At 42.0% G+C, this 25,844-nt stretch overlaps 2 protein-coding genes across 5 annotated transcripts; both read left to right on the top strand.

Moving 5' to 3' along the window:
- Window positions 1-4,841: 4,841 nt before the first annotated feature.
- On the top strand, window positions 4,842-17,644 carry scrn2 (secernin 2). 2 transcript variants are annotated; one of them, XM_049571923.1, is made up of 9 exons: window positions 4,842-5,011; window positions 5,711-5,873; window positions 8,100-8,281; window positions 8,835-9,034; window positions 11,227-11,442; window positions 11,564-11,729; window positions 13,422-13,602; window positions 15,580-15,736; window positions 17,239-17,644. In XM_049571923.1, the coding sequence occupies exons 2-8, from the start codon at window positions 5,712-5,714 to the stop codon at window positions 15,730-15,732; spliced, it is 1,260 nt and encodes a 419-aa protein (XP_049427880.1). In that variant the 5' UTR covers window positions 4,842-5,011; window position 5,711; the 3' UTR covers window positions 15,733-15,736; window positions 17,239-17,644. The 2 variants fall into 2 exon arrangements, with proteins under 2 accessions (XP_049427880.1, XP_049427879.1); XM_049571922.1 differs by lacking the exon at window positions 4,842-5,011 and adding an exon at window positions 5,079-5,592.
- A 1,985-nt stretch (window positions 17,645-19,629) lies between these two features.
- LOC125886281 (cyclin-dependent kinase 12-like) lies at window positions 19,630-24,367 on the top strand. Of its 3 annotated transcripts, none has more exons than XM_049572351.1 (4): window positions 19,630-19,788; window positions 20,802-21,477; window positions 21,568-21,669; window positions 22,586-24,367. In XM_049572351.1, exons 2-4 carry the CDS (start codon window positions 20,839-20,841, stop codon window positions 23,840-23,842), a joined length of 1,998 nt encoding a protein of 665 aa, XP_049428308.1. In that variant the 5' UTR covers window positions 19,630-19,788; window positions 20,802-20,838; the 3' UTR covers window positions 23,843-24,367. The 3 variants fall into 3 exon arrangements, with proteins under 3 accessions (XP_049428308.1, XP_049428307.1, XP_049428310.1); XM_049572350.1 differs by lacking the exon at window positions 19,630-19,788 and adding an exon at window positions 19,828-20,161; XM_049572353.1 differs by lacking the exon at window positions 19,630-19,788 and adding an exon at window positions 19,835-19,949.
- The last annotated feature ends 1,477 nt before the right edge of the window (window positions 24,368-25,844 follow it).

Below are 25,844 nucleotides of genomic sequence, written 5' to 3'. Positions count from 1 at the left end.
GTTGACATGTTGAATACTGTCAGTCTCTGCAATGCAGTCGGGCAGGTTTACATTAACAGAATTTATGTTAACCACAGCCATCGTGTTCTCTATTGTCTTGTCTATTGTTAGCACAGGTGAACTGACTGACTCCATGTTGTCTATAACTGTTTAATGGATGGAATTATTGTGAACAAAGAGGGAACAGTAGGTTGATCCAAATCACCACACAACATGTTATTAATTACTTGCAATGATACCCTGCCTCCGCCCCAGTTCAATGGAAGTGAAAGGAATTCTATTATCAGTGCTCAGTGTTGGGGGTAGTGAACCACATGTAATCAAACTTGTAGTTTAACTCCATTTTGCAGTAGTCTATCCCAGCTGACTTTGGGCGAGAGGCAGGGTACACCCTGGACAGGTCGCCAGACTATCACTGGGCTGACACATAGAGACAGACAGCCATTCACACCTACGGACAATTTAGAGTCACCAATTAACCTGCATGTCTTTGGACTGTGGGAGGAAGCTGGAGCACCCAAAGAAAACCCATGCTTACATGAACATGTAAACTCCGCACATGCAATATTCCTGCATGGGATCGAACCAGGAACCCTCTTGCTGTGAGGCAACAGTGCTAACCACCACACTACCATGCAGCCCTAAATTCAATTCAATTCGACTCGATTCGACTCGATTCGATTTGATTCATTTCAATCCATAGGGACTTGGGTTACTGGTTCAAGTCTCTGTCCGGACCAAATATGGAGCATGAACTGGTGGCTGAGAGGTGCCAGTTCACCTCCTGAAGACTGCTGAGGTGCCCTTGAGCAAGGCACCAAACCCCCAACTGCTCAGGACGCCTGTCCATGGGCAGCCCCCTCGCTCTGACATCTCTCCATTTAATGGATGCATCGGTCCCGTTTGTGCATGTGTGTGTACTTCGGGCCTGTGTGTATATGTGTATGACAACAGAGTGAGAAAAATGAATTTCCCTTTGGGGATTAATAAAGTGTATACAGGTTTGCCTCAGAGAGCTTTACAGCACATGACATCCCTCTGTCCTTGCGCCCTCACAGCGTATAAGGAAAAACTCCCCTCCAAAAAACTCTTTAGTGGGGCGTCGGTGGCTTAGTGGTAGAGCAGGCGCCTCATGTATAAGGCTGTTGCTGCAGCGGCCTGGGTTCGAATCCGGCCTGGGTTTGAATCCAGCCTGTGGCCCTTTGCTGCATGTCATCCCCCCTCTCTCTCTCCCCCCTTCACGCTTACCTGTCCTGTTGATTAAAGGCAAAATAGCCCCCAAAAAAAAACCTTTAGTGGGGAAATGAATAAATCACTGCAGGATGAAGTGGGATTTAGATTGGGTCAATGCAAACAGCAGGTGGAACATGTTGGGAAGTGTCTGGAAAGACTGAGCCCACAGACAGGAAGTGTAAGCGACATAATTCAGTGAAGCACCCACAATGGGAGACACCCACTGGATAAACCCATCAACATACAGGAATTTACCCAACTTTAATTACACTGATTAGCCAACATATGATCCGGTACTAGTAAGAAGCAGTAGTGTGTAGTGTGGTTTTCACAGTGCAAAAACTATGAGTCCTCAGAAAAAACAACACTCTATGACTGCAGAAGAAGCATTTTTGTTTGTTTGTTTGTTTGTTCTTTGCAGTTTACATTTCCTTTATGCAGACTAGTAGACCTGCTAATTATCTGGGTTAAAGTTTCATTAACTGATCAGATTTGGTGAAATTCCATGTGTTAGATGAAACAAGTTTAAGCAGTGACTATCTGTCCATTCAGCAGATTTTTTCTTGGTTCAGTCGACAAACTGAAGAAGTGAAATTTGCAGACACATGGTTTTCTTTGAACAGTAATGAAGTGCATTCAAGCTTTATGTTTCCTTTCAGTCTGTGTTTTCATGTGTCAAAAATCACGTCCATGACCAGTGGTGATCAGTATGTTATGTAAGTACATTTACTTATGTACTGTACATTTTGAGGTACTTACATTGAGTTTTTCTGCTTTATGTCATTTCATACTTCCACTTCACCACATTTCATCAGGAAGCGTTGTGCTTTCAACTCTATACTACATGATTTGACAGCTGTGGAAACATATTTCATCCATAACAAAACATGATGTAAGTAGATCTGAGAGGAGCTGGACATACTGATATCTTTAAACTTAAACAAAAAAAAATTAGCCTGGCTTTTATGTAGCCTTTTAGAATTGTATGGTTTTATTATTTATTGATTTATCTATACTTATTTTATTATCATTATTACTTATTTTACTATTTATTTTTAATCAAAATTTGATTGTGAGGGTTCCCACAGTCATGGAAAACCTGGAAAAGTTATGGAGTTTCACAATCACATTCCCCAGGTCTGGAAAAGTGGTGGAATTAGTCAAAGTCACTGAAAGTTTTGGAAAAGTCATTGAATTTTGTTGTATATCATGAAATTGTTACAGTAACCTTCCATGTAATGTAACATAACGGCAAATTAATTTGCTGCAGCCGTCAGCAAATTACACCAAATACGCCAGCCAGCTGAAATTAAGAAATTTTGTCCGTGAAAATGTGTGGGAACCCTTTATTGTTAACAGAGTATTTTTAAGATCCCTTTTCTCGATTGCTTGTAAAGCACTTTGTTTGAGAGGTGCAAAGTTAATCAATTAAATAAAGTTTAATTGATTGATAGTATGGGTAAGCTCCTGACACACTGGATCCTACATTTCCCATAATGCAGCTCTGTACAATCATAAGGTGCATTCCACTTGCACTAGGGAGTAAGAATTTTTAAGGTCACAGTCGGAAATTTAAACCGGAATGCCTCCTGAAGTCAGATTTACGACTCGGAAAGTCAAAAGAACCTCACCAATCACAACCTCAAAATCTAACATGGCTGCTCCGTGCATCATTAGTCGTGAAGGATGTAGTTTATTAGCACCCCTCTGTCTTATTTGTGTCTCATTAAAACAGTCCTGTCCAACTTCTATCTGTTGTCATGTTGCCACAGTGTTTCTATGCACAAAATACAGCGTAATGTCCTGTTATCAACTGGTATTGTTAACATCACTTTGGTTTTCTGACGAACTCGAGTGTGAAGTCGCTCCCTGCTCCGACTTCCAACTTCTGAGTTAAATATAACGCAGTGATAACCCTAATGACACCATCAGGGTTATTTTTCAAACTTTATAAAGAGGCACAAAGCAGAGTTATTCTCTATGACAGTAGGTCCCAACTGGTCCAGCCACGGGGTGCAGATTTCTCCTTAGTCATTAGTTGAAGGTCCACACAGTTTAATACATTCAGCGCCATATTTGTGTTCAGCCATGTTGTCGAGCTGGTTTTCTGTCTCAAGTACCTGTCCATTATTCACTCACTCTACAGCAGGAAACAGCACTTCAGCACAAAAACTTTGTGCTAAAAATTTACAGTACTTCAAAATAAAGTGGGTTTTACAAACCTGACATGTTTGTGAGTCATTTGCGGTCAGTGTTGGGCAGTAACGTGTTACAGTAATATTATTTCTTATACCAGTAACTTTTCCAGTAAACCAAACAACTTGTTAGAACATTACTTTTCTTATCACATCACTACTGACTTGAAATACAACAGTCACATCAGCGGACTCATTTTGGTAATCGTCATGCTGTGCACGCACGTCATAAAACAGCAAGCTAGGTGGAAATGTTTACCTTAGAGTCTGGAAATATTGCCATTATTTTGATTTTGATGGGAGGAAAGATGACAAAAACACTGCTGCTACATGTAGTCGGACTAAAACACTTTCCACTGCAAAAACATGTCCCCAAACCTCCGGTCTGAAACACCTCAGCTACTACGAACGGCAGCACAACAAACTGATGCTCCAGGAAATACACCCGACCAAATGTGAGCCCTCCTCAGCTGCAGAGGTCAGCTGTAGCCCTACACTGGCTAAACATCCAAAACTGGATTTTAATCGTGGACAGCTGCAGCTACAAAGAAGTGATGAAGCTTGTGGCTGGATATGTAGAGGATGAAATGTTGAATACTGGTCACAGGCATCAGAAGACCCCCAGGTAAATAGAAGCTATCTAGCTTTAGCTGCACCTAATGGCGATTAATGTGACATTCACACAGAGGCCGACATCTCAATTTTTTATTTTTGGCCATTTTGCCTTTAATGGACAGGACAGGTAAGTGTGAAGGGGGAGAGAGAGAGGGGGGATCACATGCAGCAAAGGGCCACAGGCTGGATTTGAACCCGCGCCGCTGCAGCAACAGCCTTGTACATGGGGCGCCTGCTCTACCCACTAAGCCACCGACACCCCCGACATCTCAATTTTGGGGATATAGGCATTTGCCAGTTTTATAGGGTGTAACGGAAACATAATATAATAGTAGTGTAACAAATTACTGTTGGCAGAGAGAGATAAGTACATTACTTTTGAAAAGAGTAACGAGCCCAATGCTGATTGCGGTCCACTCAGAATGGACCCACCTTTGGACTGCGACCCACCAGTTGGGAACCAGTGAAACCACTGTGGCCCTTTGACTCTGGCAGTTCGTGATGTTTCTCATGAAAATGTTAATGCGAGGTGAGACTTTGTCCAGCTCATCATTTTGAGTCACACAGACATGAACTCATGCTGATAATCAGCAACTATGGTGGAACAAATATTTTGTATCTAATTACAGTTTTATACACGTGTATTTTATATGGGACACCAGACTTTATTATTATTTGGTTATAAAAACTTTATGTAAGTAGTGGATTGGTGTGTTGACAGTGGGGGGTTTGCAGCCCTGACAAACAGGCGCAGGGGAGGCAGACTCCTGATGAAGATGATCATGATTCAGGCCTGCAGCTTTTCACAGGTGTGGACTGGACTCCTGGCTGAGACGGTGAGCTGTGCTTGTGGCCAGACGAGACGAGACCTTTAAGTACATACCTTTGGATTTCTCGGTCACGTGACTCGGTATCGCCAACCTGCCTCCTCGCAGCCGGCCGCGCGCTCTCACCATTGGAAAAAAAAGGTAAACATTTTCTATAGCAGCATTCAGACACTAGCTGTAGTTTACATACTATGATCCCTGAAGTTGAGCGTTTTGCGGGAGCCACACATAAAGGCGGAATGACACGGAGCGACAGGCGCGTCGCTGCTCCGGAAAGAGACGGGGAGTGACAGTGTGGCCACTTGGCTCAGTCAGGCCTTATCTGGATCAAACACTGATCACAAACCCAGCTCCGCCACAGACGACATCTGCGATCAGCGCACTTTTGGCGACATTATTTCCGGGCTGAACGCGATTCATGGTCGCAAATGGGAGACGAGTGCGATAATGGAGCAACGTGGCGGACGGATTTGTGAAGATTACAGTCAATAAAGTGCTGTGCACAAGACTGCCTCCTAATCCCTGTGTGAAAGGGATGGGCAGTGCACCGGCTGGATCTGTCTTTCTGCAAAAAAAAAGCTGGGTGGAGGACGGAGGGAGACTCTTCCTCTTGACTCCACACATGCACATTATGGTCACAAGGGTGTAGGCTCACTCGTGTCGGATGTCAAACGCGTTGTCAGACTCTTATGATTAGTTAGAAGTCAGATTGTTTACATGAGGTAGTCCCTTGGTTGGATCAGTGCTTATTTCACATTTCATCACTTTTAACCCCCCCCAAAACACACACACAGAGACATGCACACTTCTGACGTGACTGGTGTTTCTGTGTTGTTGCAGGATGGCAGAGCCTCCCATGTCATGTGATTGTTTTGTTTCCTTGCCCCCCGGATCTCGCGATGACCATGTGATTTTTGGGAAGAACTCTGACCGTCCCCGAGATGAGGTGCAGGAGGTGGACCACTACCCTGCAGCATCTCACCCCCCGGGCTCCATGCTGGAGGTAAAGCAGTCCTCCCACCCAACACAGCTGCTGGTACAGCTGACTGACAGGCATCACTGACATACACAAGTTGACTGATAAACTGCATACACACACGCACACACAATTTGGTGTATTGCAGACAATAAATTAATAATAAAAATCCTAAATTAGCTTTTAGTATTCATGCATCACTATTCACAATAACCCTGCTAAGACTGGTGAAATATTTACAGCAGACTCGGATGTTGAAATTTTCTTTTCTGTTAATGTTTAAGAGAAAGGAATCCAGTCCTTTCTCCTTCCCACCTCAAGTTAGTGACACTGATAGTGGAAGAAATACTGACTGATACAGTAGATCATATGTGGAGCTGATGTTAATGATACACAGGAACATGTTCTGTCTACATGTGTCAATTGGGCTCTGGTCTTAGTTGACGTCATCAGCTCTGTCTTTCGGATTTGCTGTTGAGTTAAAAAAAAAGAAAAGAAAAGAAAAACCCCAAAGACTTTATTTTGCTATTAACGGTTTAATTCTTTTAGATTTAACACACATTCAACACGGGAAATTCAGATAGAAAAGACACAAGAATAGAAAATAAACAAGGCAAAACAAAAAAAAAAACAGTACAAAGCAAACAGTAGTCCAAAATAAAAAAATAAAAAAGATTGGGGGTGGGGGGAACACAAGGGAATGTCACATATGTAACATACATTGGATCTCATACATCCATTGTATACAAGCCTTTTAAACTGGGAACTACTGTTTTAAAAGTGTACAGACAGTGTCCCAGTGGTCTTCCAGCCTCTTATTGAAGGCTTTTAACAGGCAGGCTGCCTGTTCCACATTAAGCAAGTCCAGGTATCCCTTCAGCCAAGAGTCCCTTATGATGCAGGCTGCTTTACGCTCCCTCCAGTTTAGAAGTTTGTTAGTAGATAAGCAACCCAGTGTCCATAGGTGAACCCCAAGACTTTCAACTTGGTATGCAGTGGCATTAGTCATATAAAGAAATACTATCCCTTGTGGTAATTTGTCCAGGTTGTGACATACCTATCTCTCTCAGAGATTTCTGCCTCCACCTAAATGCAGTAATGGTGAAGGATATTATGTTGGGCAGCTTTAAGGGTAAAGATGAAACTTAAAACTGTTGTCACAAAAAAATGACCACTCCTCTAAAAAGTCAGACTCCAAATAAGGAATCCAAAACCGCCCAGGATTAGTGAGAGGGAAATATATATATTTTTTGGCAGTCCTTTAAATTTCATGTGACTGTGACTGACAATTTGCAATCCAGTTGAGGATCAGTATTAAAATCTTGTTTATTGCCAAGTAGGTTTTCACATACAAGGAATTTACTTGTGTGTATTTGTGTGTAACAAACATAGTAAGAGAAAATAAAAGCAAGTATTACAAAAATCAAGAAACATATATGCACAATAAAACTAGAAGATATGTACAGTATCTGAATTGAAATGAAACAACAGTGCAATTTTTAGAAGTAGTGGTTTGTGCAGAAATGTGCAAAGTTGTCCAAAGAATGAGAGGTTCACACTACAAAGTATAAATAATAGTATAAAAAGAATATGCTCTGTACATTGCACAGAGATATAGTCCCGACACAGTGTGTGAATGTAATGCATATAGATGTGAGGATGTTAATGTAACACAGGGTGATGGGGGCAAATGGGGCTGCGCTCTTCCTAAAAATCCACGGCCATTTCCACTGTCTTCAGAACGTTGAGCTCCAGGTTGTTCTGTGTGCACCCGGCCAACAGATGGTCAGTCTCCCACCTGTGGGCAGACTCATCCGCACCAGAGATGAGTCCAGTGAAGGTGATGTCATCTGTGAACCTCGGGAACTTTCCAGGCTGATGACTTGTGACACAAATGATAAAATTTGCATTCAAAAATCAGAACAACAGCATTCTCCCTTTCATTATGGTTAATTCTGAATGGAACTAATGGATTCATTAACATATCAAAGGCCGTGTTTATCTCATGGTATTGCTGCTTTAATGTAATAAAATGGAGAACACATATGTGTCAACCAGGCGGTGATTAGACCCATTTATGTTCAGCAAGTGGATGTAATTTTCCAAATAGAGTTTCACTGATGTGGAAAGCTTTGTCCAATACAGTCGTGTCAGCTTTAATTACCGCCCACGTTTGTGCAATGCAATCGGACCTTAATTTATACAACAACTGCATTGTTTTTTCCTCATTCTCAGTACATCTTTTGTCTGCAGTGCACATACATCCAGATCCCTCAGGTGGAGCAGACCCACGCTGTTGTCCTCAGCAAACCTGCCTGGATGTGGGGCGCTGAAATGGGAGCCAACGACCAGGGAGTCTGTATTGGAAATGAGGCTGTGTGGACCCGAGAGCCCATCGCCCCCGGAGAGGCTCTGCTGGGCATGGACCTCGTCAGGTGGGCACTGAAAACCTTATAAAAAATTATTATATGAACAGTTTATACAATTTTAGCTGTAAAGATAAACACATCTTCAGAGCAACTGTTGACTGCATCTTAATTAAATACAGCTTGGGTGTTGTATATTCAGCACAAGTATTAACTTAATCCTCTCAGGCTTTGATTGGAAGGGTGTGTAGATTGACACGAGCATGTTATGACAGGTGAAGTAAGCGCTGTTGAAGTGTGGCACTTATCTATTCATCTCTGTGTGTAAAAATACTCTCTGGAGAGTTGTCAAGTGACTGTCAGGTACAGAAGCACTTCCTCCAAAACACAAGGCAGCAAAGGAGCGTGTAAACATCAAACTTATCGGGTCGTCATGGTTATTTAAAAGACGAACTGATCAAACAATAGATAAGTCAATAAAAGCAGAAACATACATGGGAATAAAAGAATCAATTACCATTAATAAATAACTAACTGCTTTTATAACTGCGTAACTGATGCCTCGTAAAGAGGAAACTCAGACTTTACACTCTGAAGTAATCCAGCATAATTTGTTCCTCAGACTGGGGTTGGAGCGTGGTGACAGTGCCTGGGCGGCGCTGACAGTGATCACCGGCCTCCTGGAGCAGCATGGCCAGGGAGGGCAGTGCAGGGAGGACCCTGAGCCCTTCAGCTACCACAACACCTTCCTCCTGGTAGACCGCAATGAGGCCTGGGTCCTGGAAACCACTGGAAAGCTGTGGGTGGCGCAGAAGGTCACAGGTGAGGATGGAGGGTTAAAAATTGAGGGTGTAGAGTGAAGGGTACATTGACAATATTTACATTTTAGTAACTAGAGACTGTAGCTTGATACATGACTTGCAAACACCTCTGATTTCTGTCCGTCTCAGCTTGAGCAACTGTCTGTGCTCTGTGTTTTGTTTGCCTTCTTTCATTTTTATTTAATGTGGCATGCAGGTCTTTGAACAGATTGGAGGTCAGATAATACTCCTCAACAGATTTCTGTTTTGAATTTGTTCATGAAAATATCCAGCTGTCAGACTTCAGACTATCATTTTTGATTTTCACATGAGAGTGCGCTAACAAAGCCTTGCACCATTTGGATCTGTGTTACCTCTTTAATGTGTCTTCAGCAGTTTGTGCAGGAAAAACACAAGAGTTTGAGGTTAATTATAAATAATGAGGTCTAATCTAAATACAGAATCCAGCTAGACTGTGCGTTGTACTTTGTATTCAGCATCATTTCTTGCTGTCAGGTTTATTCACAAAGCACCAAATCACACAGTCTTGGAGGCCGCTATCCTTACCCTCATTTTGGAAAAGGAAGAAGTGGAATAGTAACGGACAGTAAAGTATACAAAGGCAGCAAAGAAAGGCTCCAATATTAAAAATTGTAATGACTTACTTATAGATTAAATCCTGTGGATGCGTTGGGATGTATTGTCAGTGATGTATCCTGGGGTCATCAGGTGTTTCGTGTCTTTCCAAACATCAGACACCCTCACCCAGGCGATCCAGCCGGGGGTGATCAGTCCCCAGCTTGCATCCCAGCAGCCAGAGTCACTCAGTGGCTCTCTCTGCGGCATTGCTCATATTCTTGGTGGCCCTGCACTGCTCCGTCCGCTTCTGGTACTTGACAGGTTTACGCTCTTGTGCTTCATCTATGCGCTCCTCCCAAGGTACAGTGAGTTCTACCACGATCACTTGCTTAGTGGAATGAGAAAAGATGACCATATCTGGATGTAGGGTTGTTGAGGAGATGTTTTCTGAAAACTGCAGCTGCTTGCCAAGATCAGCTCTCAGTTGCCAGTTGGCTGCTGAGGTGAGGAGGCCAGTTGCTGATCTCGGCTGTGGGATGTTTTTCTCACCAGCCTTTACAAAGGTGATGGTCGTCTGTGGGAGATGGTGTTTTCTGGTAATGGCTGAGTTCACCGTCTCTGCAACTGCTAGCGATAGCAGCCTCAGGCGAGGGCCTTTGGGCGGCTACTTAAGATGTGTTTGAGGGATCCTCTCCCAGAGCACAGAGCACAAGACAGTGTTTCGCTCCCGCCCCAGATGATTAGCCGGGCTTGGTAGGCCGTCGTGCACAGCTTGGATCAGAAAAAATATGCAACGAAGAACTACAGAAATATAGAACAAACATACAGAATAACAGTTTACTTGACAACCAAGAGCTGAAACACTGATAACGACAGTTCAGTGATCAAAGGCCTCTTTTGCATTTGCCAAAATCAGCACTTTTGCGTAGCTTCAAATTCAGCGTTTTAAGACTCACTAGAGCACCAAGTATGTATTAATCTGAGGCTGGAAATATTCCCAGCAAATGCAATATTTACTCCTGCTACAGCGCTCAGCTTTTTCAGTGAATAATTGCGCCTTTTTGTTTTTAACAACACAATGCCTGTGGTGGATTTTGACCTGATAGAGCCAGGGGATCACCAAAGTCAGCCATGGCAATACATCTAGTATTTGTTGAGATCCTTTAATCTGGACCTCAGCTGTAGACCGTCCAGCAGACCATGTCTGCCACCCCAAAGGCTAAACACATCTGCAGGACTAAGGCTAAACCAGACTGTAGTTGTGCAGTGCTTTGATGCTTAATAAGCTTTATAAAGCAAATCAACACCCAACCACAGGAGTGCTGAAAATCCCTACAAAATATTTGAATAGTAAATACAGATCTCTTTGTTCATTCTTCATTCTTCAACATGAGACCACAGCTTAAAGAGATGTGTCATAATTCAGGGAATCCTGAAACTATGGTGACGAGACAGACCCTCATTCACAAGGGCTGGATCACTCTGTCAAGTGGAGATAAACCTTGCAGGCTGCTATTCTTAGAGTGTGTTTGCAGACGAGCAGGCGTTACATAAACAGCATGTATGAGGCTAATAAGTGGAAAATTTCAAACATATTGCACTTGTAAGCAGAAGATTTTCACTTCCTCTTCTCAGAGGGCGTGAAGAACATCTCCAACCAGCTGACCATCGGTGCTGACGTCTCCGCGGAGCACCCAGAGCTGCGGAGTGTGGCCCAGGCTCAGGGCTGGTGGGATGGTGAGGGAGAGTTCAACTTCTCCCAGGTGTTCAGCCCAGACAACCCACCTGCCAGGATGGAGCTGGCCAAAAAGCGCTACAAGGGAGGCACAGAGCTACTCCAGCAACATGACGGTGAGGGTGGTCAAGTCATACATTTCCCAGAATGCCTGTGGACATAACCTTTAAAGCATGCCTGCCAATGCATGTCAATCTGCTGTTCCAACAACTCTGTGTCTCTCCTGCACTGTCTCAGGCTCAGTGACGGCAGAGGTGATGATGTCCATTCTGAGGGACAAGCCCAGCGGCATCTGCATGGATTCTGGGGGTTTCTGCACCACAGGCAGCATGGTGTCTGTCCTGCCCAGAGACCCCAGCCTGCCCTGCATCCACTTCTTCACTGCCACCCCCGACCCCTCCAGGTATGTCACTAACTAAAGGAAGAATTCCTCTAAATGTCATTTAAGACTGTTATAAGCTGTATCTACCACAACATTTTCATATAAGAAACTATCTGTCTATTCTGCCACGCTGTGGGAAACACAATACTGTAGACATCCCTTTATATGAAAGCTTTTAAATTTGCTCTTGTAAGCAGCACTGCCATGATATAAAGTAATAAACTCAACACAACTAATTGAACTAACTAAACTATCTGTTTCAGAACTTTGTTTTTATGCTATTATGTAAGACCAATTAGTAATTAATATTAAATTACATAATTATTTTCAGGAATTTCAAAGATGATTAGGAAACAACAACCCTATAAAATAAAGTACTTTTATAATTGTTGCAAAATGTGTTTCGTGCTGCCTCAGTGGCTGTTTAGACTTCTACGGTGCTTAAATATGTTGCTGCTGCTTTGGTGTTTCACCCCAGACACTTCCATGAGGGAGCCAACTTGTTTAAAATATTTGACTGGGCATTCTTGTTACAATATATCCTCAGTACAGTTGCCCGCTGTTGGGCTGAGACATTTAACTCAACCAGAGGAACATTGGATATTGGTGCCAAACATATCATAGCAGATAGATGCATTCCTGGTGTGTGGGGGAAAAACACTGAAACTCAAAACTGATTGTACTTTGTAGCAAAATGTACTAACATTAAAGGGATAGTCTGGATTTTTTTGAAGTGGGGGTGTATGGTGTACATATCCATAGTCAGTGTATTACATACAGTTGGTGCTGCTGGCACGCCCCCAGTTTGGAGACGCAGACAGCAGTACCAACATGGAAGCTAAGCAATACACTGCTGTGGATGGGACAGCAACAAACATATTTTAGCCACCTAAAATAATCTGAAACAGTTTAGTTGAACGCTAAATTGAGAGTATTTTCACCACTTTACCTTTCCATCAGACAACGTGTCCAACAGGGAAGCCGTGAACAGCTTCTTCGTCTATGCTGTCATCAAAGCCACCAGACTCCATTGACAAAAACATCAATTTTGGCTTGCCGAACAAGAGAGCTGCTGGTCTACAACTGCCTCGATCACTAAGTTTGTTTGTGTAATTGTGTGACTTTGGTGAATCTGAACACACCCCTTTAAATAAAAATAAAGTCTCACAATAAAACAAACTAACTGACTGATCGAGGCAGCGTTAGACGAGAAGCTCCTATGTTCTGCAATGTTAAATCGCTGTTTTTCTCAATGGAGTCTGACTTTGAAATTTTCCCATCAGGAATTGCTGTCTACGGCAAGGTAAAGCAGTGAAAATATTATAAATATAGCACAAACTTCAACCAATATTAGTTTTTAAGGAGGCTGAAATAAATTTTGCTGCTGAGCTCTCCACAGCAGTACATTGTTTAGCGTCTGTGTCAGACTCCAGCCTGCTTCTCTAAACTGGGGATGTGCTAACTAACGTCTACTGTTTGTAAAACACTGACTATGGGTAAGTGACTCATACAACCCCACTTGAAAAGATCTGAACTATTCCATTAAATTTAATTTCATTGAAATGTCATTTAAATTTTCCAAATATTCTTTCCCTCCTCATCTTTGGTTTTCCTGCATTCTGTTTCCAATTTGGGTTGGTGGGAGTTTCTGAGTCTGTCTTTCTCTCTTTCCTGTCCCTCTCCCTATTAACCCACCCCACCTTACCTGGTTAGGTCTATATTCAAGCCTTTTATCTTCTCGGACTTTTACACTCCAGTGCCGAGGGTGGTCTCCCCACAGTTCGGCCCAGACGACCCTGTCAGGAAGCAGCCTCGCTTTCAGAGCCAGGTGGACCGCAGACATGACCTGTACAAGGCCCACCAGGTGGCGCTCAACACTATGGATACCAACCCGGTGGGCACTGATGGATGACTTAGGTTAATGGTAGTCCTGTGCAGATCTCGGCAGACCCGGAAGCTCATGTTCATTTTATATACACAACCAGAGCTGATTCAGTTTTATTGAGAGTTGACCTTGGTCAGATGTTGCTGATAAATTACAGGCGAGTCATGCAGCACCGGACTGACACTCCCAGTGCAGAGCAAAACACAACAGGACCTCACAGTGTGTGGAGACAAGACACATGGCATGGGTGTAGACTAAACATAAACACACTACAAGTACACAATCAAAGCCAAAGAGCAGGGTTTCAATCATGATAGTCTCATGTCGCCAGATCTATCTCCAGAGCGCTGGGTCAGTATCATTCTGCGACGGGAGAAATGCTCTGGGTTGTTTTTATTTCTTTAAACCAATCACATTCATCTTGGGTGGCGCTAAATCCAGGATGCAGCGACTGTGCCATGGCAAGATAGTGTCAGGATTGTTGGGGTCATTAAAATGGCTCCATAAAGGAACAGGGCAGAAAAAACAGCAACAGATGTATGTTGACTGTGTGAACCAACTTTTAGTGATAAAGGTAGACAAATATAATGTCATAATTGGTTCCCTAAACGAGAAGTACGAATATATTTAAGGTCTGGAGGAGAACACTGGACCCGTTAAAATCCCAGGTGATCTGCTGGCTGTACGTGGCTCTTGTAGAACATTATTACGATGATTTCACAGAAGCTCGTTTAAGGTGGAACGATTGGTACATTTGCGAAGGCAGTGTCACTGCTGCATGCTGCTACCAGAGTAAAACCATGTCACAAATCAACTCTGACTGGCCGTTTAAGGGCCTACATAAAATTTGCTATCATTGGCTAACAAATAAGACTGATGCAGCAAAATTTCATGAGAAAGAACGTGAACTTTTTTCTTTTTAAGTAGTTTTGATCATTGAAGATTAAGGTGAAACAGCATGAGAAAGTGGTACCTACGAAGGTAATTCTCGACCTTGGAAACTGTAGTTTAAAAAAGCAATCTCAATTCAGGGTCAATTTACTAGCTTGTTCTGGAGCTTTTCTACTTTATCACACAGTATTCCTCAGCGAAGGACTTTCTGCAGTCATTGTGGATTGACATGCAAACTCATGGGTGTTTCAGTTTCATCCATAGCACTTACTGGACCTTTCCATGGTGGCTTAAAAGTTAGCATACAAGTTGATTATTCACCTAAGTAACAGTAGTCTACGAAAACAATCCAAAATCAAGGTCCACTATAGGGCTGCTATGAGTGGTCGTCAAACTATTAAATCAATTGTCGACTAATTTAGTAACTGATTAATTTTGTTAGGTACATTTTTAAGAAAAAAATTCTCTGATTCCATTTTTCCTTGATGTATTTGGTGCATGTATTTCATGCAGTTAGATGTTTTTGTAAACTAACTATAAAAAACCCCAAAACCATATACTCCAAGAATTAGTATGCAGCACATATCATATATTATCAGTATGTAATATGGCATTGGGACAAAACTATTGCCTGCTGTTTATGTGAGCAAAGAGAGTGTGCAGACACCCAGATTAGGCTGTAGAGGAAATTGAGGTGTGTGATAACTGGTGTGCAACTGCTGTCATTAAGTCTGTGTCTCCTGCTGCAGACGCCCTGGTTGAATTACACTCAGGACATTGAAAAGGCCAAGAGTGAGATCTGGATTCTTGTACTGTACATGATATTACACACAGGGGCTCTGCCATAGTTTAGGATTTAGACAACTCCAGGGACAGTTCAGCCCCAAATAAAAAATACATATTTTTCATCTGACCTGTAGTGCTGTTTATCTGTCTAGATTTTGGTTGAGTTTCAGAGTGTTGGAGATATCGGCTTAAAATATGTAATTTTGATTTTTAGGGTGAAGCATATTTAAACAAAGATTATGCAGTTGCTCTTTGACCTCAGTGTGACTGTTGTTTTGACATGTCTCTGTCTTTTTCTCGCTGTGTCAGGACGAGGGTTTAGGTGCCTATGAGATCCTGAGGGACCTGGAGTCACAGTGTCTGAGCGACATTTCAGCCATGCTGAACGGAGAGATCCCAGGAGAAGAACTGGGGGACTTGTTTTTTGACTCCGTGGACACAGAGATAAAATTCTACCAGTGAGGAGGTGGGAGGCTGCAGGAGCTGTGTCTGATGTTGTACCGTGCATGAATGTGTTCCTGTTGTTAAGGGAAAACTTGGGAGTCAAGGAACTCAAACCCCGAAGAGAGGATTACTGTAATATAGATATGCCTAAGTATGATTATACAATTACTTCTAGTGGCACTACAGATTATAGGATAAACTCCCAGTATAGGGTCAGATCAGTGGCTGTTTGTAAAGATGGACAACACAGCTCTGTTTTCTCACACAGTAAAAAAAAAAATGAAGCCAAAATATCCTGGATACAGCTGCTGCCATGTTGCACTGGTGACATAGTGACCTCCACAGTATGGAGTTCCTGCCCATACACCCCTCTTGACTAATTATGAGCAGCACCATAGATTGCGAGCACACAGATTGACACGTGAAGCTGTCAATCATGACTTCACATCTCCTTTTGTAGCATCAAATAATGAATTATAACCAAAGTTATCAGTGGAATGAAAACTTAAATATACATCAGCATGATAAGAACTATCTTAAATGTATGACCTGTACTGCAGCTGGCCACCAGGGGGCGAAGATATTTTAGCTTCACTTTTGGGGAGCTGTCATGTTGTCCATCTTTATATACAGTAAATGGGCCAGATCACGAACTAGAACAAAATGGCGTACAAAAGCATCTCAAGAAGAGGTGAGCTAAAGTGACTCATTCACATGTTAAAGGTCCAGTGTGTAGGATTAAGTGGCATCTAGTGGTGAGGTTGCAGGACTGAAACTTCGAACTGAAACGTGAATGGCCTTATCTAGAGCCAGTGTTTGGTTTGTGCGTTCTGGGCTACTGTAGAAACAACATGGCGGACCCCATGGAAGGGGACCCGCACTGTATATAGATATAAACAGCTCATTCTAAGGTAACAAACCTCAATGATTTTTAATTTAAGGTGATAATACACTAAAGAACACACAGTTACGAATATTATATACCATTTCTGCCAATATATGCCCCTAAATCCTACACACTGGACCTTTAATTGGGAAGATAGCGGGTATAACATCCGAGCCAAACCCAATCTGATAATGATTTTTAAGATCATAAAGAGTCTGCATTTGTCTCTGGAAAGAAACAATTTGTGTTGGTACAAAGTATTTAAATATCTGGAAATATCTGTCAGCTGCAAAATGTGTTGTGAAATGTGATAACAGTCAGCTAGTGTTTTATTTTTGGCCAGCAATTCTTTCACAGTGTTCTTGAAGATTAAAGTACATAAAACAAAAACAGGATAGTGACAGCCTTTCTACACTTATTAAAAGGTCAAAGCCATTATGAGAACTTGAAGCTTGTGATTGTAATAACAAGTCTCTGATGTCTCAGTGTGTTTCTGCTGCTCCGATACCTCTGACTTCACTCACCCTTTGCATGCAAATACAGAAATATCCCAGTGTGGAAGTGTAACTGTGACCGTGCTCCCAGCAAAGCTTATTAAGTGCTTAACGTGTGCTGTGTTCAACTGTCCTCTGTTACAGCGCCCTCAGGTGGACATCCCTAACGCTCGCAGAGTTGCAGGAGAGCGCCCTGGGACTGTTAAAAACTCTGTGTGCTCCTCGTCTGATTGGCCTCTCCCTCACTCACACAACACACATCCCTGACACCATTCCATCATTAACACAGACTACGTGTCTAAACTGCACTTGTGATTGGAGCAAATGTATCATCTGTATCACCCAGGGAGCAAATGAGTGCACCTCATTAGTGAGTAGGCCTTTATTGATGTAGACTACACAGGCAATTGTATGTAGAGCGAGCTGTGTGAAGTTGCACAAATACTGTGAGTGTGGCGTTTGTTTAACATTTTGTTTGTTGTTGCAAATGAATGGGTTGTCATTTGAGGGCTACTTGTAGGGAAAGATCTAATAAAGAATGTGCTTAGTCTGTCCTGTGTGTTGTCAGCTCTCTGGCCATGCTTGTGGTGCATCATTACAGTATGTCCCCATTAAACCTGTTAAATTTATTAACACTTTTTAAATTACATTTTTAAATTAAATCTTATTTTTTTAAATTGCAGCCCTCCATCCAGACTAAGGGCTTATACACATGCTGTGTTTTTAACTGCTTGGAAAATGTTAGGATTGTCATTCAAGTGCTGGGTACCCTCTCCTGTATTTCTTTTCCTGGTTTCTAGGGATGGGGGGAAAATAAATACAGCACAATTGTGCAATATTTTACATGGCAATATTATATTGATACGCTGATGCCAAGTGTTGATTTCTATTCAATAAATTATTAATATTGCAAATACAAATTAAACTTTTGGGAGGCTCCCAGAATGGAAGTAAATAACAGTGGAAGCAAATAAGAAACGTAATTATTTGAATTTTAAACAGCCACTGAATACTTAGTATGGAAATTTAAACACCACTGGTTAAATTAAAATTTGAAATCACTTGATTTGCAATTTCAGAAGCTAAACATATTTATTTTTTGAACATATTTATTTCAGTGTTCACAGATTCAGATCCAAAAACTCAAATTTTCAAAATTCAACATCCAAGTTAACCAGGACAGGATGGGCTTGAATTTTTGGATCTGAGTTTAACCAATCAAATTTGAGCAACCTGAATCTATATATCTGAAATTCTAAAACTTTACAGTAGGCGTGGTGTCAGGGACACCCTTGCCTTGACCTGCAAAATTTCACTCAAATTGACATGTACCGGCCAGGAAGAGACTCAAAAAGACCCTAAGACACATAAAACGACTACAAAGAGATGCATAACAGCTGCAGAGTGACACAAAGAGACTCATACTGACCACAAAGAGTCACAAAACAACTACAAAGAGACTCTAGCTTTATGTAGGAGAGGTGGTGAAGCCCATTGTCTCATAATCCGCCCATGAATGCATAGATGAATGGGATGCAACTCCCAGCTATCATGGATGTAGAACACTGGATCCCAACCTGGGGGTCCCGACCCCCCTAAGGAGTCACCAAAGCATCACAGGAGGTTTCAGGTCCTTCTCGATCTTAAAAGGTGTGAGAAAACTTTTAGAATAAATAAGTAAATGACTAAATTTAGCAGGCCTGTATCCCAGCACTATATTGATTCCAATGAAGGAGAAGATGAAATTGCTTTTTTTAAGCTTTAAGTTTTTAAGTTTTTTTAAGGGCAGATTATTCATTAATATACTTTACTCACAGAGCCTTCACTCTCTGCTAAACAGCATTGTCCTGCATTACAAAAATACGCAATTAAGACAACCAAAGAACTAATAAAACAATGCACAAGTAACACGATTGGTAAAAAGAACAAATATGTACAAAATAGAGAAATGTATTAAATTCCTACAAATTTTAGGAGAGTCATCTCTGATTAAATATTTACAGGAAATAAACTACTCTAAATTCATCCAAACAGATGGCTTTACACAAACTATCTGCAGTTAATTGTACAGTTTATCTGCTGTTCTGTATTGTCACTGTTATGCACTGAATATATTATGAAATATCCATTAAATATACTACTACTACTACCACTACTAAACAACTTGATTTATGAAGCGCTTTTCAAAACAAAGTCACGAAGTGTTTTACATGGCTGATTTTTAATTTCATTCATGTAAAACAATGCAGGATGCAAGCAAATAAGATCAGGCAATTTCAAGAAATACAAAACAAGAACAAAAAAACAAATAGCCTAAATAAATGATGAGCTGGCAACTAACTGCCCTGCAGATTGCACTGAGGTATAGCAAATCAATAGGCTAAGTCACTTAGTCAGGAGGTCCCCTCAGGAGAAAGGTTAGGAACCACTGATAGTAGAAGAAGAACCCCAAAGAAGACGAAGCATCCGGTTGTTCACACTCCATCCAGGAGGGGGCGGTCATTTAAATGCTTTCGTTACTTACCGTGTCGGCAGCTCTGTGATGAGGCGCAGGGTGCACCGCGCCAGCAAAGTATTTGTAAGCTAACTGCTAACTTGTGTTGTTGTTACGACCTAAACAAATTGCCAATCCTAATTTCAGCACCCACCCTGATCCCCCCCCCTTAAAGAAAGTGGAGTCGTCCAACGGAAAAGGTAATGTAGCGCTTGGTTGTCACCCGACCCCACTGTGATTATTGCTAACCAAACGCTGTCCTCTGCACCTTCTTAGCTTCCCTTGCAGCTGTTCTGTTTGAACGTAAGACCGAGGAGAGGGCAGCTAGAGCAAATATTTTGCTTTTAGATGACAATTTATCGTGAGTTTCGTGTTTTCGTACTAGCTAAAGCTAACTAGCAAGATATACTATGCTACTTTGAAGCCGACCTACTAGCAAACAGCCAGTAGAGCTAGCTAGCTAATGTTAACAGCTAACGTTAGCCAGGTACAGAGATAGAGGCCACCACTAACCTCACAGTGATAGCGTGGTGCTACTTTATTGTGTGATATGTCGTAAACATTGTACCGCAGGTGAGTTTACTGATAATACGTCTCTGGTTTCTAAGAGTGAGTGAAAAATCTGCACACTTTTAACCGTTAGCTTGTTCATGATAGCACATTGTGTGAGACTCCTGCCATCGATGTAGCTAATGTTCCTGCATCAATATACGCTGTCTGGAAATATTTAAGATATTCTCCCTGTGGTCTGATCATCACATCATATTTTATATGCTTAGGTACGCGATATGACTTTTTCTGACACCTTCATGTGCAAGATTTTTCTGTCTACCTTAGCGAGTGACAAGGGCAAGTGAAGATTTTCACTGCCAGTGATCACTAACACCTACTTTTACATTTAGTGTTTAAACTGTATCACTGGGATTTAATTGCTAGGCAACAGCTTGGGTCCATGTCTACATCCTGTCAGCTTATGTCATCCACATACACCGCAAAACATCCCAACAGGAAATACAAAAGAACCCATTTAGCATATTTATGTTGTCAAGTTTGAATCAGACTACAGTGTGGGTCCTCTGTGGCATGTTTGTAAAATAAATCCATGCGAGATAAGAAATTGTTAAATAGCTATGATCAAGATTTGTCTTATCAAGCTTCTGGAGCTCTGCCTCATGATTTTAAAGTAAATCTTCTTCTTCATTTGTTACTGCAGGCTTTGACGTCCACTCCGCTGCTTGGGTTGCTGTGAGATGATGATGCAGTCGAGCAGGTCCGAGCACAGCCACAAGCGGCACTACAGTGATAGAAGTTCAAGGCAGTGGGATGACTATGATGACAGATGGGAAGAACGGCGTGAACCTCACAGAGATATACCGCAGGATTCCTATCAAAAATATGGTGGGGATGGACAGTGTAGAGCAGAGAGGACAAGGAGAAGTAGAGAGTACAGTGACTCGCCTAAGATGCCGTATGTCAAAGACTCATTGAACAGAGACTGGAGCAGAGATGGAAAGAGCTCAGTGTGGAGACGCAATTCTTCACCTGACTGGGGTAACTCTGATCGGAAAAGACGAAGGTATACAGAGGATGATGATGATTACAGATACAGGCGTGAGCCTGAAGATAAAACAAACAGACAGTCACCAGACAGTTTTCCACGTGCACATGTATCCAAAGATTTTAAGCATTCACTATCACAAGAGGAGGATTTCAAATACAGGAAAAAACCTCAAGACTCCAGACACAGGTATCGGCACGAAGAATTCACCTCTAGGCAACAACATGATGATTTAAGTTTCAGACAGTCATCTAGATATCACAAAGATAGAGATGGTGATGAAAGGAGCCGAGACTGCTCACAAGAGCGAACACAATCACACTCTATGAAGGTTAGTTACAAAACCTTGTGTTAGTGTTGTGTAAAGATTGTGGGTTTATTTGTAGTGCATTTTACTAAAATTTTCCTCCATATCAAACAGAGTTATGCCAAACCCAGAGAGAGGACTGACAGCTCCATCACAGATCATGAAGATTATCGTCAAAATAGAAGAAGGTTTCCAGTGAATGGATCTAGTGGACAGGTGGGTTTATTTCAGATGTGACAATTGGGACTACGTTTATCTAAAGCAGGAGGTGCGGGCAGATTCCCTTGGATGATGTGTGTTCATAATATACCCTAAATAATCATTTTGTTCACTTTGAAGTGGAGCTTGTCAACGAGAATGTCTTCACTGAAAATGTCTTTTCTAACTGGATCACAAAACATAAATTTGTAAAGCTACTGGAGAAAATTGGTGAGCTGTCGAATCATTGTATAGCCAAAGTGTAAGTGACAATCATAGTCAGAAGGCTTTCTCAAACTTTCCTCCCTGTTGTCTTAACCATCAACAGTGTTTACTGGGAGCACAAGCAGCAGCTCAAGCTGACCAGTCACAGTATCTGGTGTCCATGTGGTTTCTCTGTAGCCCGAACTTTACACCAGTCAGATTCACCATGGAGCGACAAATATGGCATGTGCAATACTGGACACAGCAGTAGAAAAACAGCGCGTGTCATTGTTTTGATTTGGTCTAATTACTAAGATGCTAAGAGCTAGCATGAACAGCAACCAATCATAACTGGCCGATAAAAACACTTTCCCTCCAAGCATCTCCTTCCATTGGGAAAAATAATGGACAATCAACTACATTACACAGTCACACTTTGTCTAACTCGATGTAAATTGGGCAAGTTATAGTGTTAGCTGTCACCAACCACCACATCCTGCGCTGATGATGTAGTCCTTATCAGGGACACATTAAGATGCATTAGTGTTTACGCTACAAAAGATATGTGGTCAAATATGTCTCAGATCATCCGGCAAGTGGTTTGAGTGATTGGATCACAGTCTTTTGGTCCGATTGCCCAAGACGAACAATAATCCCAGGTATAAACAGGGCCAAAGACTGCAGAGAGTTCTTCCATAAACTTTGGTTGCTTCTATTTGTTTCCCATCAGTCTTTCGAGAGTGATGTCAACAACCAAAGCGCTGCTGTTCCTGAGCAAAAGTCAGCTGTGGGTTTCCAGCGTTTCCTTGAGGTGCTCAACAAGGGGGTGAATGTCGCCACGCTCACCAAGATTGTGACTCGGCCCTCTGTGGAAGTGGATGATCGACCACGTTCTCCAATTTCATCCATGAACACTAATCGTCCTTGGTCTCCCAGTTACACTGAGAGGCAACAGGGAAGCCACCAAAGTACCAGCCACTGGAGTGAGAGCAAGGAATATCAGAGACCGGCTTCTCTACAGCCTCATCACAGGTCCTCTAGCCCAAAGGGGCACTCTCTGTCTCTGTCTGATGAAAAGCCTCTGCAAAGGGGTGACGCAGAACAAAGCCACTTCAGCTCCAACAGTAGATCCAGGTCTCCCACAGTGGTGGAAAAGATAACACTGACACCTGAAGATGAGCACAAACACAGGCAGATGCAGGATGTTTTGCAGGCCATTGGCATGAATTTAGGATTCGAGGAACTGGGCCAAATGTCACATCGGATCCAGGAACGGTTATACGGAAAGAAGGATAGTGATGTTGGCCGGCATCGCAGAGGAAGCAAGGAAAGGGACATAAGGCAGGTGTTTTCACCAAGAAGGCAAAGTAGATCATCATCATCTAGCAGATCTAGTGTCAGTCCGTTAAATCAGGACTACTACAAGCAAAAAGACTCATACAGTGCTCAGAGGGAGGCAGCAGAGGTACACCAAGTACAGGTACATGAAGCTGTTGAGTATGGACTGCATAGCAGCAGCAACAGCACATTTCAGGAGAGTGAGACATGTGAAACATACACCCAGGAAAGCATGGCTACATGTCAAGCATTTTCTCAAAATTCCACATACACGTTATCACAGTCATCTCCCACACCTGTTATGCCGGCCTACTCTCCAGTAAACCATCCGCTGCTGCCATACCCAGCTCTGCCTCCACCTCTACCTCCAGCTTTACCTCCAGCTCTGCCTCCTAATTTGCCCCACCTTGGACCCAGGCTTTTTCTGCCTCGCCCGCCTCCCTTCTTCCCTTACCCCCACGTCCCACCTTTGAACATCTTCCCAGCAGTACTTGCTCAAACAAGGACTTTACTCCCACAACCCATGAGTAATCCACCCCTTTTTAACCTTCCAGGTATTAACACAATTCAGCCTCTGAACACCACACAAAAAAAAACACAGTCAAGACCCCGCTGTTTGCAGGTCATTGAAACCAAACAACCTGGATGAAGACAGTTGCGCTGGTTAAAAACTGATGAAGTTCAGTTTTAACCCTAAAACACAAATTTGAACATCACGTAGGAGAAAATAAACAAACATTCGCAAGCAATCTGTCCAGCAGCAACAAAAAGCAAGGCAAAAATTAACAGACAAGTAAACTGACAAACACGTGTAGTGTCGGAGCTCTGTCCGTTGCTCGGTCTGTTCTTATAGCTATAGCACAATGTCACGCTAAAGAAAATCACAGTGCAGTGTGAAGAAAGTGTTTATTCTTTTCTGAAAACTTTGTCTTCTTGATTTTGTTTGAACACCACCAATTGATTAATTATAATTTTTGTTGAAATCATAATTGTCCATTGAGGTTTTTTTTGGAGATAACAGGCTTTAATCCTAATGAATTAGGGTTTTGACCAACACACAACCACAAAAGTGCTCTACACTGAAGCTTCTCTGTTTGTCAGGTTCACGTTTTCTTTTTTGTGTACACATGCAGAAAATGATTTTGTAAATATTTGAATAGCATAATATTAAACAGTGTTCCTACATGGATGACTAAGAGTTGTTTATTTGCACCATTTTTTTGACTATATCGTGAAGAAAATATTCTCAGACGAAGCAAATATTGGATGGGACTGACATGCACAGAAGTTGAAATGATGCTGCTCGGCAGGCTGCACAGTACATTCAGTTACTGAACTGCTACATGGTACGGACGACTGCAACATCAGATTATAATTGATCAGACAGTTGGAAAACACTTAAGTGAGGTTTGAAAAATGGTTAGCAGATGGTAGGTTTCATTTCATACATCTATTTCTACAATCTCAGGGACCAATTTTATATCAAGCTGGCTGATCAAGCCTTGCAACTATTAGCTGTAGGGCTAGATATTGGTACTCAGCACCTTTTTAAGGTATTGAAAACCTGAACTGAAACCTCTTCAGTCAAATGATACATGCATTTTATTATTTAAAATGACTTGGTATGGTTTTGCTTGCAGCCAATCAGTGTAAGCATTCATTAAGAAAATGCAATGTGTGATTGGCCCACTACCACACAAGCTACAGCCCATACTGTCTGTGTTGTGGTGAGGTTGAGTGTAGCGTATTCATTTTTCATTTCAGCGTATTCGAGTTTTGGCACCAAAACATCAGAATGTATGACTGTACTACACGCTGTGGCATCTGGAGTCATTTTATGCAACTGAATTCTTTCATTCACATGATGGGTGTTGAATGAAGAAGGAGATAAATGGGATTGAATGAAGTACCCTACTGGTATCTGTATCACCTACAGGGTACTGGTGTTGGCACTGGTATTGTAATTTAAAAAAAAAAAATTATACCCAGCCCTAATTATCTGCACATAGTTTGTATACATACCAGTCTACAAAAAGTGGGCATAAGATTGTTTCATGTCATCTAACATCTGTGTCACTGAAGTGTTTGCTCCTGTACCCTTGTTACCTGTGTGGGGACAAACTGGACTTCACATTAGGACTAATGATTTCTGAAACAAATGATTAATCAACAGATTTATTGGTTAAATAGTTAGTCTGTAGTATGGCAGATGCTAGTCATATGTTGTTGGCCTTCAGTCTTTGACTAATCCCCAAAAATTTTCAGTTACTTACATATTACTTGGAATTAATCAGTTCTATTTCAGCTCTGTCACTCTGTCAGACAAGCTCAGAGAGGTGAGTACAGAGCTCCTGAAAAATTCCTGCGAAGTACACTTGTACCACTCTAAAGAAGCTAGAGCCTGAGGGACGAACAGGTGAAGAGGAGATCATTGCCTCTGCAAAATCTGGTACTTTTGCAGAGACAATGAATAAACACCCACTCTACTGAACTTTATGATTTTGTTTTGATTTTATTTTAGGAAGTCTGATCACCACTTCTGTTTGCGGGCTATTGCAGAAATATATTGGGCTCATCAAAGGCAACTTGGCACTGACTTAAGAACAAACACTTTTGATCTGTAAATGGTTTGTAAGGCGAGTGATAACTTC

Source organism: Epinephelus fuscoguttatus, linkage group LG3 (assembly GCF_011397635.1).
Source record: "Epinephelus fuscoguttatus linkage group LG3, E.fuscoguttatus.final_Chr_v1".
NCBI lineage: Eukaryota > Metazoa > Chordata > Actinopteri > Perciformes > Serranidae > Epinephelus > Epinephelus fuscoguttatus.
The sequence above is the reverse complement of the archived record's forward strand: the minus strand, read 5'-3'. Positions and strand labels throughout refer to the sequence as shown.

Excerpts from the sequence above, each read along its gene's own strand:
- scrn2 (XM_049571922.1), top strand. Across the intron at positions 5,874-8,099 it reads CCCCGGGCTCCATGCTGGAG|TGCACATACATCCAGATCCC; the intron begins GTAAAGCAGTCC and ends TTTTGTCTGCAG. Across the intron at positions 11,443-11,563 it reads GCTACTCCAGCAACATGACG|GCTCAGTGACGGCAGAGGTG; the intron begins GTGAGGGTGGTC and ends GCACTGTCTCAG.
- LOC125886281 (XM_049572351.1), top strand. The coding sequence starts at position 20,839 with ATGATGATGCAGTCGAGCAGGTCCGAGCACAGCCACAAGCGGCACTAC. Across the intron at positions 21,478-21,567 it reads CACAATCACACTCTATGAAG|AGTTATGCCAAACCCAGAGA; the intron begins GTTAGTTACAAA and ends CATATCAAACAG. Across the intron at positions 21,670-22,585 it reads TGAATGGATCTAGTGGACAG|TCTTTCGAGAGTGATGTCAA; the intron begins GTGGGTTTATTT and ends GTTTCCCATCAG.